General features: G+C 38.5%; 1 protein-coding gene across 1 annotated transcript; it reads left to right on the top strand.

Annotated features, from left to right (window-relative positions):
- The first annotated feature begins 3,116 nt into the window (after positions 1-3,116).
- Positions 3,117-13,227, top strand: GPX7 (glutathione peroxidase 7). The gene is made up of 3 exons (XM_010087065.1): positions 3,117-3,323; positions 10,513-10,774; positions 12,656-13,227. The coding sequence occupies exons 1-3, from the start codon at positions 3,117-3,119 to the stop codon at positions 12,817-12,819; spliced, it is 633 nt and encodes a 210-aa protein (XP_010085367.1). The 3' UTR covers positions 12,820-13,227.
- Positions 13,228-14,662: the final 1,435 nt, after the last annotated feature.

The raw sequence follows: 14,662 nt of genomic DNA, 5'->3' as shown, positions 1-14,662 counted from the left end.
TCAGGGCTTCCCAGCCCCTCGCCCCCCTCCTAACGCTGCCGTCGGTGGAGGAGGGCGGATGTGCTCCACACAAAGCGGCCTGCGGTAAACAGGGAGGCTGGGGGGAGATGGCTCCGGGCTCCCTGACCTTGGCCATGAAGCTGGCCCTGGCTGCAGCTGGGGACAGCATCTTGGCCAGCGTGGCTGCTGGCAGTTTTGCAGCAGGTCTCTGGGGGGGAGAAGAGCTGGCCAGGCTGGCTCTTGGCAGTGCTGGAGGGTGACCTAAAGAAACTGGCAAGTGCTTGTGTAAGGCAAATCTCCCGGTGATCCAGTACGGTATTACCCTGTCTTGGCAGTGAAATGTCATGTTGTTGGCACTTCATAGCCCAGGCTAAGGAGGCCCTTCCAGAAAAGCAAGGAGCATAAAAGATTAATGTTGGACTACTAAAGGGGTTCAAATGAAAGCATCCAAAATAATGGGAATATTGGTGCTAGAAACACTACCTTGGAGAGTCTATGCAGGTAAACAAAAGTTGCAAAATCTGTAATATTGGATTCTATAAATATTGGCAAGACGTACCTTTGAATGTATTGTGAAGTCAGTGCGAGCCTTAGAGCTAATCTGCTTTTTCTGTGGTTCACTTGAAGTTCACATTTTACAAGATGAGGATTGGGCAGCTGAGGGTATTGCTAATGGGACAAAGCACAGAGCTTTCACCTTCAGGAACATGGGCCAATCCAGTCCAGGTCTGCAGCGCTGCAATGCTGTTTGGGGGACAGCTGAGGTTAGCTGGCTGGTGGTTTCAGTCCAGTCCTGTTTGACAACAATTTTTATTAGGTTTAGTAGGTCAAAGAGTAAATTGCAAAAGGAACTAAATGATACTTGCTACTGGATACAGTCCTCCTACATCAACATTTAGACATGCCAGTGAGCAAACAAACACCAGTTTGCAAAAGTGACTGGCATTTTTCCTTCAAGCTTTAATTTGTTATAATATGTCAGATTCTTTCAACAATTTCATTCAAATAGTTGGATAGATTTTAATATAAAATGTTAGTGCAGTTTGGTTCTGAAAACTTGAATCATTATAAAGTCAACAGTCTTTGACAGTCTCTCTTGTGTGTATTCAGGAACAATTCTTCCTTCTTTGCTGATGTTAAAGAATATTTTATTGCAGGGAGCAACATAGAAACATGGCAGTAAAAGAGGAAGCTGAATTCTACTGACAGTTGGCAATTATTTAAAGAATTCCCAATTCAGTGGCAGTGATGAAAAACTTTCTGGGCTCAGATTGTAGAAAATATAATTCTGAAAGCCACTAAACTTTACCTAGCAATCAGAGACAATAATCATAAAGCTGTACGAAGTAGATTTTATAAAGTCCCTTTCCAGAGCAAAACCTGGCTTGTCTCATGTTGCAGTATGATGCCTCATTTTTCAGTCCCATACCAAAACTAGTATATCTTTATGCCTAAAAAATGTAGAAGTGTATTACAGATTTATTTTTCTTTTTCTGGACAAAAGATGCTTATGTTGAATTATTTGCATTGTTGGAATTATTTTTTTTCAATTTATTTTTAGGATTTACCAGGTTTTCAAAATTAATATTTAAGTGTATGTGCTATATTAAAACCCTATTCTTTGTCTCCAGCTGTGTCTGAAGAAACTCTAAAGCTTCTCAGATAATTTATTTATAAAATGAGGAAATCATACTTGACTGTCTTCTAAAGGAAAGGTTGTTGATCAATACTACAGACAGGAAAATATATAGAAAGATAGCACTTATCTGTGACGGTGAGAACTTCAGATTCTTAGCTCAGTGTATCTTCCCCATACACAGCAAGGTAGAAGATTTTCCATCTATATACTTTTGTAGCATATTGCATTATTTCTTGATGCTGGATGTGTGCTTAAGCTGCAATACATAAAACATAAAAAATATGAAATGTCTGAAAACTGTAATTAAATTTTTCAACTAGTTATACATGGCTTCTTCACTTACAGTAATGCCATTCATGCTTGCATTACCTCACCAAATTTAATCAAGATGTCAAAGATCTACCAAAACTCAGTTAAAAAAAATAAATCGCAAAGTGAGATCACAAAAGGTAATTTACTCTTCAAGAGATAGATTTCCAATATGCCTTGGATGTGCTACCTAATTGTTTTCTGTAAATCACTACATTTTGCTTTTCTTTGCCAAGAATTATCAGAATCATAGCCATGGAGGACCAGTTTCTCGATCCAAGAAGAAATCAATGACCATCAAATGCTTTCTATTGTTGTTACTTTATATATAAAAATCCTTTTCTTCCAGCAGACCTAGTAGCAAATGGTACAAATGGCTATTTTTTCTTGCAGACAACCCAAGAATGGCATCAGTGCACTGAAGCAGTGTCTGGCTCTGTTTAGCTGAAAGCTTTGGTACCAACTCCAGTTCGTGATGCTTAATGCCTCTTTCTTGCTTAAAAACCCTTTGGTAATGGGGTTTCTCCTAGACCACACGGTCAAGACCAGTGGTCTGGCCACTCACTTCTCACCAACCAGGTGGTTGCAGAGATGAATTTCCTGAAGGCCTGGCTAAGGGTGCTCCATTTCACATGATACTGTGCATGGCATGTGTGTAATTCTGGTTTTGCTGACTGTATGCTGTGAGCCTTGTTCAGAGCACTTGCATCCGTAACCACTAGCAACCAAGCCACTGGTATCCTTTGACATTACACGGTAGTTACTAGGTGCTATACTTAGTATACCAAAAAAAGCCACTTTCAAATCCATCAAATATCACAATAACTCTATCCCTTATTTTCCTAGGACGTAATTAAAGCAGATCTCTAAGTCTGACTGGTATCCCACAGACATATACAGTATTACTATTCTTGAGCCAACCAGCACTTTAATTCGTCTTGCAGCCATAAACGGGCCTTACTTAATACACCACTACCGCCATAAAACACTCAATTTTAGAGTATTTGAACCCTCCATAAATACATCTTCCTGAGGTCTGCTATGGACGCGGCTTCTCCTAACCCTTTGCAGAAGCCAGACTGTTGCAAAAGCTGCGTTTGCAGCAGTCCTTTCTTTGCGGCAGCGCTTTCCTATCGTGGCGAGTGTCCCTGCAGCACGGCCGTGCAGTATGCTAGATCCTGAGGGCAGTGTGGAGCACAAGCCTACTTCTTCCTTCCCCAAAGTTTTCCTCATCCCTCTAGCCATGCTCCTTGCAATTGCAGCACTCGTGCTCTTAGCCTTTTCCGCTACGCAGCAGAAAGAGCCTGATTTTTACACTTTCAAAGTTGTAAACATCAGGGGCAAACTAGTCTCTCTGGAGAAATACAGGGGCTCGGTAAGTCCGCACGGCGATGGGCACCTCTCGCCCTGACTCACTAACCAGCCAGTCCTTGCATGTCTGCAAAAACCGAGTGGGGGTGGAGAGATTGTACATTAACTCGGTGCGCGCATGCAGTTAGATTTGTGTTTAGGACTCTAACTGATCGGGAGTGTTGCCTGCATGCTTCCCTTCATACCGCTCCATAGGTCTTTGCACTCTTTAAATAAAGCGTTCGCAGTCTAACCTCTGTGTGTGTGTGTGTGTCTGTCCGCGTCTTTTCCTTGTGCAGGCGGCTGCCTGTAGACGTGGCGGGGGGGGATTTTTTCAGGCGCCTGCCTGTAGACGTGGCAGGCGGAATGCTGCCTGCCTGCCTTCCACCCGGCTGGATGAATTGCACTGGATTGTCGCTATTTGAAGCTCGGGAAGTTTGTATAACTTACTTTTGGAGCTTATTTCTGCTTTTTAACTGCATGACTTTAGGAACCTCATTCTGCATTTAAAAAAAAAAAGGATTTAATCAGTGGCTAATGGAATTAACAGATTTCACCATAATTAGTAAAAAAGTGAGAGACGTGATAAAGTAACTATTTTAATATCAGTGTATTGTAGCAACATCATGATATTCCACTACTTACTTTTTAGTGTGACAGAGCAATACGAAGGCATGTAGACACACATGGACTTTTATAATTCTTTTAAATTCCATTTACATATAACATTAAGGGGTTCTAGGCAGAGTGTTCCTTCCCATTTAAAGAAGAATTTCCTTGAATGTAACCTGATTTTTTTGGAATTTTTTTAGTGGTTTGACCATTTAGGAAGATGGCCAGTACCTGTGGAAGAGTGAAAGGGAAAGATAGCACACAAGGTGCATAATACTATAAGCTCTTATAGCTACATTCACAAATTACATAAGCTAAAATCAACATAAAGCCCCAAACCACCACCCTTAGCACTCAAGTGACACATCTTATGTGATACAGGCTGGCAGTCCAATAGCTAAGCTGCTGCCCAGAAAGGGAGGCACCACTTCTCACTTGCACCCTTAGTCTCCAGCTTTGTGTTTCCACCTTCCTTTTCCTCCTCCTCAGGTACCTCATGGTGTCTGAGCTCACTAGTCCACAGCAGCAGGTCCCTAAAACATTGTCAGGAACACAGAGAAGGTATATCAGAGGAGATGTACGTTTTCCTGAGCTCAATAGAAAGGGGTACTGGTGGATTTGGACCAAATGAGAGGTCTGAATCTTGTCTGGTCAAAGTCCTCCTCCCCCTCCATTCACAATTCAGATAGAGCAGAACTGGTCCAATGCACACTCAAACATCTATATTGGAAAAACCACAGGGCCTATTTAATATTAAGCAATATTTGCTTTTTTTTAGGAGTTCCTTCCAAAGGCTCTGTCAATAAATCCTGTTCCTAGGGCATGTTTTGTCTGCAGGTCATCTGCAAATCTGTCTGAATAAGCAAATAACACTTGTAGCTTTTCTATCTCAGGGCCAAAATCCACATGGAAAGGAGTAAAGGAGGAACCTGGAGAAACTCTTTGCAGGCACCCTGCAGAGAGCTGTGGGTGTTCACCCCCTCTGGAACAAGCTGCAGAGCCTGATCCAGCATCTCATGACCATGCCAAGTTAGCGGTGTGTGCCTGTATCTCCAATGGTGCTCTGGTACTAGGCCATCCTCGAGGTGTGACTGGTTTCATAAGGGAGAGCTCTAGAGCCATACCTTGGAAAAGGTAATGTCATCGGTGAATGGTGCTCCTGGATCTCTGCTAAGCCATGTGGAATAGTTTATTCCAGAAAAGTGATGATCAGCTTCTGTATGGAACAAAAAGATTTGCATTCAGATCAGGTTAGCTGCTGTTTGAGAATGCATATGCACAATTTTAAAGAAAATCATAGCAATAAAACACATCCCTTTCTGTTATTATGTTGTCAGAGCTCAGTATCAAGGCAGACAAAGGTTAATTAAACTCCCTTTTATTTCTTAAAACAAACACGCTTAAATCTGCAGTTAGATAAATAATGTTAAGGTGTAGGTCTATCGTAGTATTTTAGAGCTATTAAAGGAAGCAAACAAGATGTAAGTACTGTGTGCGTGCTGCTGATGTTTTAAAGAGAGTGAGTCACTAGTTAGCCCCTGGAACAATAGTCTGCTAATTGCTAAACCAGCTTTTAACAGCCTTTCTGTTTTAATAGAAAACACTCTCCAGCAATTCAGTCACTTCACTAAATTAGTTAAGCAACTACTTAATTTGTAGTGAAGAAACTGGGGATTGAAAAAAATCCAAAAGCTTCGAAAGTGTATAAAAAAATAAAGTCTGCTAATTCTAAAAACACAAGAGCCATGCTAAGTAGAAATAATCAGTGCAATTCACGACTTGCAGAATCTTTCTTCAATAACTCATTATTAATACAAATTACTGTCTATTCAGATCATTGAGATAATTTTTAAAGTAAGAATAAAGTAAGACTGATTGATAAGAATTCATTTTTCATTCAAGTGCATCTTGATAAAAATCACAAGTACCCTCCGGTGTATAGTAAGTAAGAAACATACTAACAATTCTGAAATAACAAAAATGAAAAAAATTAAGGCCAGATTTTTTTTTTCTGAAATAAATGTGCACAGATATAACCTATCCTCCATATTAATAAAAAATGTCAAAAATATGTGAGAGAGTACTCCCTTTTTTATGGGGGCATACGAAATTATATTGCCAGAATGCTAAAAATTTGGCATATGTGCTACATCAGGTATGATTTTACACCTACCTGAAAGCAGAGAAAGGGAGGACTACTACGACTGAAAAAAAGAGTACCACAAGTGAAACAGAGCAAAAAACTGTCTGTTTTACTGCGTTGTGCAAGGCCATCCTCTTATGTTTATTCCAGGCTACCATACTGTTGGCAACCCATTAAAAATGAAGGGCAGTGATGCATGGCTGGAAAAGAATCGCCAAGATCCAAATAAGATTAGTTTTCTATCTAATCTATCTACCTATCAAATTCAAGAAAGCTTATATTTTATTTTATGATCTCTGTCAGATATGATGTAAGAGGAGGTATTCTTACCAAATATAGTATCTATTTTGGAGTCAGAACTCCCAAGCATCAATTGTTCCCTACTGTGTTTATACCTATCTAGATATAATAGTACCTACCTACCTACCTACGTGCCTGCGTACCTACCACACAGCTGAGTGCAGTGTGCTGAGATGTAATTAATCAGCGTTAGTGCAGCGCTTTGGAAATCTTGAACCAGAGGTGCTATAATAATGTAAAAGCTTTAGGCACTATAACAATGTAAGTATTATTTTACTATTGAAATTAATGCTAGGCACTTTGCATCACAGCTCTCTGCAATCTGAGAATGTGATATTACTGAACATGCATAAATACAGAGTAGAGCTACTTAATTACTGTACAAAGCATTGCTATTTTTTCCCATGAAGGTAACAGCTCTGTGAGTTGGTGTCATCTGACTCTTGTGACTGGTTCTTCTATCACTCAGATGGAGCCAGTTAAGAATCTCCAGTTCTAAAAACCTAAGGATCTACTGTCTCTGCTAAAAGATCCACAAAGCGTTACTTGAAGCTGAGAGCAGATTCATAAATCTGTCCAGGGATCTTTTCCTCAAGGAGGTACATTGGTGTAAACATTAAGGAAACAAATATTTTTGCAGTGTTAAATGAATGAGTTCACTACTAGAATGCATGGGTTCTCTAACTAATACAGACTTCAGCTTAAATTAAATAATTTTTGCAAGGTCCAGGATGAACCGTTGTTTGCACTGCACACTAGGTGGTGTACTTGACTTGCACTCTCAGAGATTAAAGCCAGTCAAGAGGCATATTCAACTTAATTTAAATCATTAGTAGTTGTAAGAAGTCAAAGTACAGCCTCTTCATGAGAACAAAAAGAGTGACTGCTATTTATTCAAAATAAATTATAGATTTTAAAAAATCACCACATTTAATCACTTCTGGTGCCAGACACTTCAAAGGTAACTTGCTAAAGGTTTTTAAACAATAATTTAAACCATTCCTTATGAAATACTAATAAATCCTGAAAGTTTTAATTATATATTTATTATTATCGTATATTATATTATGTATTTTAGCAATATTATTTTATTTTATATTTATACTTACCTACTTTTTATTATATGTGGTAGTTTTACTTTCAGGAGGTTTGCACTATTAAACTATGGAGTTCAGTTACAGAATGCATTTTTCAAAGGAAAAAAAAGGGAAGCAGAAAGTGTCTGCAGCAGAAATGCTGCACGTAGTTTCCTCCTGTTTTGTGGGTGAACATTTGGAAGTTTGCACAATTTACAGTGGAGCTCTCATGCCTTTCACCACCATGCTGAGCAATAACTAGTTTTAAACAGCTGTAAATTAAAATTGTTGTTTCTTTTTGAGTGAATTCTTTCAAGCCCTCCTAAATTCAAGTGAAAGTTATGAAAGATGGTTTTCATTGCCACGTCATCTTTCATATCTGGTATAATATGAACATAATACCTACGCAAACTTATTTCTCCTATACCTCCAATGATAAATTCTTACATTACCGTTGTGTTTGGGATAAAGTACCAATAGATGTGAATACAGTAAGGTATAAGAATACTTCTGCATCATGAGAATGCTGGGTCTTAAACTATCTTTTTAAAACCCTCTATAATTTTATTTGAAAGAACTACATGTAACTTCAACTCTTAGTTGTCACAATTTATCTTTACATCAATCATACTAAACTACAATTGTCACTATGCTTGGTAAATACAGATTATTTGAAAAGAACAAAACTGCCAATAGGTTTTTTTTTTTTTATGTCCAGTGCATAAGTTCTATTTTAAATGCTGACAGTCTGCAACATGAATGCATCATAAAATTATTACTTCTTTTCTGAAAAAAAAAAAATCAATCTAATTATATGCCATACCTTTGGATGTTTTAGGAGACTGAAATTAAGATTTCAGGCCATGCTTGTAAATGTAGTGTGAACAAATGTGATGCTTTGGGAGTTAGCTAGATGGCTCCAGATCATATTTCATAGGCAAGCGTACAGGTCTTGCTTAGATTGTATTCTGTTGATACACTACACCACAAAGAAGATTACATCAACTTCTCCGTTATAAGATTATCGTCTTCCAGGGAGAACAGTGCTGCTCTGAAAGCTCTCTAAATATAGCCATATCCCTATACAAGGTACAAAATACACCAAGTAAGTGTTAATGTTTGATGTAAGAAATGACAAACACCAACATCCCCTTAGCTTTTTCTTTACTCATTCCTGCCCTTTCCAGGGATTTAATTTTATGATCCTATACTTTACCCAGATTATGGGCTTTATATGACAGTTTGTTTTCTTAAAAACACTATATACATGTAGGAATTTATTTTTCATATATTATAACTTATTTGATGCATTCTATTAATATTTCCTGTATACTTTTGTATTTTGTATATAAACACATACAGGGATATGTAACAATGGTAACATTAGAATCTAAAGTTTAAATAGAGCAAAGCCAGTGGTCACAGACACAAAAGTATGAGACCTGGATTTGTTTCTTTTTTACTTCCTTTTATTGCCCTGCAGCTACTTGCTGTGTAGTTTGATCAGGTCAATTAATGTGTCCAAACTTCAGGCTTTCCTCTTGTGGCACTGGGCCCTTCAACACTGCTGTCTCACACTGAAAATAATGAAACCAACATGCCAGCTTGTATGAAACTTCCAAACCCTTGTAGAAAGATCCAATGTGAAGAGCTACTGTTGTACTAGCACTGGGGATTGTGTTGGCTACTTTGACTGAATTAAAACATTTTTGAAATTTGAGAATGAAGGACCAGCTTCTTGGCTGAAGTATAATCTGTAGAAACTCACTGGATTCAGTGTAAACCAGGTAGAATTTTGGTTCCCAAATCATAACGCTTGTTCTGCACTATGCCTCATTTTAATCTAGGCTGGTAGAAACATTTTTAGTATTATAATATATATATTGCATTATGACTCTTACAAATTGGTCGGGAAAAAGGAACAATATAGTTACATGTAAAAGAAACATCACTATAAAGTACACAATGCTATTTTTATTTATAAAAGTCATATTGTATCTAAAGGATCTGTGACATTAAGCTTTAATCCACTCTCAAGAAAACATTAGAATAGCCTCAATATGTATAATAAGTGGGAACTCACAAAATCCATAAGAATAATAAAAACTGTAAGTCTAAAAATAAATTTTAGCATTTACTTCAGGATAAAATATCTCAAAAACAAATGGAAAGCTCTTTGTGACCTTGAGAAACTGTGTAATATGTGTCAGCTCAGGGTTAGGTCACTTAATTTCCCCAATGAATTCTTGGTAGAATCTGCTTCTCCATGTGTTCTCCTCACACATGCCTTTATTTTCCTGTAGAGTTCTTCTGTGTTTGGCATCCTCCTCTCTGCTGGATCTGTGCAGGCAGGTACATGCCTGGTGGCAATGTCTGAATGACACAATGCACACAACGTCAAAGATGATCAGCTACAGGAACAACTCTTTAAAGGACAGTGAGCACAGTCTGCACTTCTAGGAGTCTCTAGTTGAGGCAGTAAGCCTTACGCGAAATCTGCTGTCTTTTTGTCACAACTAAGTAGATTTACTAGACACAGTGGGTAATTTTACGTTCCATACTGCATAAACCAACCTAAAGTCCTGTAATTGATCTGGTAACTTCCAGATCAAGACATCTACACTAGCAATGATAAATGGATCAGCCAGTTCTGGATAAGTACTAAATTCAGTACAAGGAAAGATGCTGCAAAACAGATGCTTCACTAGAGATAAATGAACTACCAAAAATACTCTCAGTTGCAGTCTTCTTTCAAGCAACTTGGTATACCTTAGCTGGATGGCCATTTCTTAAATATGCTTAGAAACTATGCGAAAGGCAGAACGGAGAAACACAGATTCTCTCTAAATTGAGAATTAAGATTGCTTAGCAGCTTATTGATTATCTTCATGGTTGCCAAATGGGAATATATAAAAGAAATATTAAATCTTCCTATTGTGAACAGAACTTGATGTAGTTTCAAATGTAAATGTTCGGTCACAGTTCTCTAGACATTCTCATTTTTTGAAAATAATCTGCATCCCAGCCTACCTGTTGGAAAGCTGACATGCGCAGCACATTTTTTAATCTCTCTTGTTCTTCAGGTGTCGCTAGTTGTCAACGTTGCGAGTGAGTGTGGGTACACAGATAGCCACTACAAGGCCTTACAACAGTTACAGAGAGACCTCGGCCCGTATCATTTCAATGTGCTGGCATTCCCATGCAATCAGTTTGGGCAGCAAGAACCAGACACTAACAAAGAAATTGAGAGTTTTGCACGGAAGACTTATGGTGCCTCCTTTCCTATGTTCAGCAAAATTGCAGTCAGCGGAGCCGCTGCAATTCCTGCCTTCAAGTACTTAATTGGTGAGTAATCTGGAACACTGGAGAGTTGTTTCCCTAGTGTTGAATTCCTCTATCACAAAATGCTATCCAGCAGAAAAATCATATCTATTGACTGTGTTCACAGAATCATAGTGCAGAGTTGTCGGGCTCAAAGAGGTCAGAAGTCATGTAGTCCATCCTCCTGCACAAGGCAGGATTTCTGTGTCACCCCTGACACCTTTGTCTAACCTTCTAAAAAGATCTCTGGGGATGAAGACACTACGATAACAAATGCCCTGTAAAAGCTAGTCTAATAAACCTCTACGTGGAATACAGGTCTTGAAATAGTCTCCTGTATGCGTACAACACCTGATCTTCCTTTTTCCACTTTGCAGTCTCCTAAGTGCTTCTCCTGTGACACGATGCCCGCAGGTTGGATTTATAAGATTCATCTCAAGAGCTGTAGGATAAGTGAAAGCAAAGTGCCTATATAATTTACTTCAACAATCAAAAAGTGAAACCAGGCACTAAGAGATGTCCTTCAGTACTCCTTCCTCATTCCTTGCCAAGCATTGGAATAGCCATACTGTGTAGTTCCTCCAGTTCCAATCTGCATTATGGCTAGCACTGAGACCCAAAGAGGTTTTGCTGGTTCTTAGCAGACAGCTGACAGAATACCCTGTAAAGCAGGATATTCTCTATCAAGGCTCTATTTCCTTTATTAAGGCACTACTTACTGAATGAATCAACTAAATACCATTTAAATGCCAAATTAAATCAAGCTATCCAATGTGAAGGAAATGTCTTTGAGCAATGATAGATAATAAAGCCCAATATGACAGGCTATCTATCACATGAGCTGCTGCTTCTCTCCAGCACCAGTGTTCTCCCACATATCACCAAATTTAAAAGAGTGCGGGTAGTCAATAGCCAATATTTTTGGCTACCCAAAGCACACCTCCTTCCAGGTGTGTGTAGCAGATCTTTCTGCTAGCCAAACGTCCCTTTAATCCTATTCCCATCCTTCCACTTCTGTTTTGCCCAGTGGGGTCGTTACTGCAGATGAGTCACATGAAACTTGAAAAACTTGTGTTTCCCTGTTGTTCCACATGCAAAAGGAGGCTGCTGGAAGCTGTATATTTATGCAGTGTAATGACAGGATAGTCAACAGTGTAAACCTGGCTGTGTCTTGTTGATACTTTGAAGTATCTTCTGATTCCGTATGAGATTTTGCACAATGTATAGTTAATGAAAAAGATGGCAGTTTGTCTGTAGCATCTGTACTTGTGCTATTAGTGGGATGAAGCCCCTAGTCTGATCCTGAATTTTTGTTAGTCATGTAGCAGAATAGTAAAGGATAAGAATGCAACTCATGTAAAATGAGTATGGGATCATGGAGGGGAAAACTGTAGTAGATGAGGATTAGGAGACCTCCTGGAACAATTTACTTTGTTACTTCTTCATGTAGCATTTCTTGAAACATTCTTCTGAAGCATGTGATACCGGGTGCTTTTGGAAGAAAAATTCTGGATAAGCAAGCAAATAATCAGTCCTAGTACAGCTATTTTTTAATGCCAAATTCCATTTTCCTATCAATGTTCAACTGTTTCAGATTATCTACATAGCACAGACACACACAGACATGCATGCACACACTTCTAACACTGATTATAGTGCTTTCTCCTGTCTGTCTCAAATTTGACTGCTTTCATTAGTCTCCAGGGGGGTACTGTCTAATTAAATCTCCCTGTCTGTCAGAAAATTCATATTATTATTCGGTCTGAACTCCCTCTTAATTTTACATTCCTTCTTCCTCTGAGGCGGCAATAATCAAATTGACATGAACAAATGTCAGGAACTGGCTAATGTGGTTTTCTTTTCTAAGTTTCCAATTTTTTTTTTTTTTTTTTTTCCCCCCTGTAGAGTCTACAGGAGAAGAACCAACCTGGAACTTCTGGAAATACCTGGTGGACCCCAATGGGAAAGTAGTAAAGGCCTGGGACTCTACTGTCTCTGTTGAAGAAATAAGACCTCATGTTACAGAACTTGTAAGGAAAATCATCCTGAAGAAGAAGGATGAATTATGACATTCAAAAATCCCAGCATGCCAGTTACATCTTTATTGAGAATTAGGGCTGGACTTTTGTCTATTCACATTCCAAAAGAGAATATATGCGAAAGGGAAATTATGACCAGTGGAATCTATATTCACCGTCGTAAGAATGTAGAAAACAGCAAGTTAGCACGGTCAAAGTAATTTTTTTCTCCAACTGAATTCAATTTGACTTTCCTGGGAAAGAAGAACTCATCAGCAATTGTTTCTGTTCCAATTAAAATTATTAGCTGTTGGTAGCACTATAGGAAGTCAGTTCATGTACCTGTAGGAAGAAGGCTCAGAATAATGAGAATTTCCTGATTGTGATATTATTGACATCTACAATTCTGTTGTCATATTTTGATCATGAACTGAATGAAAAAATAAAGAGTAAGAAGTGCATGGTTGACCTAAGACATGTGCTAGGAAGAGGGCCAAAACAGATACCTTCAAACCAGGCAGACTTACATAGATGTGTGTCTTTCTAGTTACCAAGGCCAAACATATTTCATTTCGTCTGCCTAGAAAGTCAGTTAAGAAGGGCATGAGCAAAATACATCTATAAATCTTAAAGAAATATGAAGACAAAGTCTCTGTAAAAATTCTCCAAAAGCTATGAGAAGAATTTCTGCATTTTTCCATCCAGTAAAGATTATCAGGTGATACTTAAATAGCCATTCTGTAGGACCAGAGCCTATATGAAATGGTGATTTCTTTCTTCTATTAGCATTTTGCCTTAAAAGAATTACTGTCGCCTCATACAATTGATGTTAAATTTATTTTTCAAGTTATAACACCATCCAATTTTGCTGCATGTACAGACAAACATTAGAGAACCAACATTTTTCCGTGGAAATTATTTTTCAGATGTTTAATTATTGCATAATGTTACATTGTTCAATACCACATTCATGTTACAAATGTTTAATGGCACCTTTCTCAAATGTAGCACTCAGGCATCTGCTCAGACTTCAGATTGCAGATCTCCTTAGCTCACACTAAAATAACACTAACAGTTACAGCCTCATTGTTCTTCGACAGGAACCCTTTGAAAGCTTGTCAGCAAGAATTTTTTATCTCAAGAAAAACACAGTGTACAGGTCCCCTGCTCTTAACCCTGGGATGCTTTAAAATGAATTTAGTCTTGTCCAATTGCAGTATTATTGACGAGTGGAAGCTTTTTTGTGCTTTGTAATGCCTTTAAGAGCAACACAAACAATATTTGTCCATATAGTTGTCAGCGCCTAAGTGTACAAATAAGCCTTAATTGACCTGACCATGGTAAGAACTTTTTCCAACTCAACACTGCCATTAGAGCTCTTCAGTATCCAAACAGGCTCTAGCTGAAATCAAAGAAATATTATGGCATGCAGTGGCTTGCAGAACAAGAGGGGAAAGAAGAGTACTGGAGAACTATTGGAAATAAAAGGGTTGATCCTACAGCAGATTATAGTTCCCATGCTTGAACAGCTGCTGTCTCCTGATGTCTTGGGCTCATTCTATGGATCGCTCTAAGGAAGTAAGAGCTAGAAGTACTTTAGGATTTGCAGAAAGACCTTGTGAGGCAGAGATTGTGCTGCACAAAACAATTTGCCTGAAAAAAACTGAGAGTAAGCTGTTGTACCTTTTAGTAAAACAAAAAAAGGGGGGGAGGTGGAAGAGAGAATAAAAGGAAGAAGTAACAGAAGTACAAGAGCAAAAGGAGAGATCAAGTAAGGAGGTAGAAATGAGGAAGAAATTAAAAGAAACAGTTCACAGCCAAAGAATCTTTGGGACAAACGGGGCATGGAAATGTTCAGGTCATATTGATACTACTGAGTATGTCCCAAGGTATA

The sequence above is a fragment of the Pterocles gutturalis genome, unplaced genomic scaffold (assembly GCF_000699245.1).
Source record: "Pterocles gutturalis isolate BGI_N339 unplaced genomic scaffold, ASM69924v1 scaffold41916, whole genome shotgun sequence".
In the NCBI taxonomy this organism is placed as follows: Eukaryota; Metazoa; Chordata; class Aves; order Pterocliformes; family Pteroclidae; genus Pterocles; species Pterocles gutturalis.
The sequence above is the reverse complement of the archived record's forward strand: the minus strand, read 5'-3'. Positions and strand labels throughout refer to the sequence as shown.

Excerpts from the sequence above, each read along its gene's own strand:
- GPX7 (XM_010087065.1), top strand. The coding sequence starts at position 3,117 with ATGCTAGATCCTGAGGGCAGTGTGGAGCACAAGCCTACTTCTTCCTTC. Across the intron at positions 3,324-10,512 it reads TGGAGAAATACAGGGGCTCG|GTGTCGCTAGTTGTCAACGT; the intron begins GTAAGTCCGCAC and ends CTTGTTCTTCAG. Across the intron at positions 10,775-12,655 it reads TGCCTTCAAGTACTTAATTG|AGTCTACAGGAGAAGAACCA; the intron begins GTGAGTAATCTG and ends TCCCCCCTGTAG.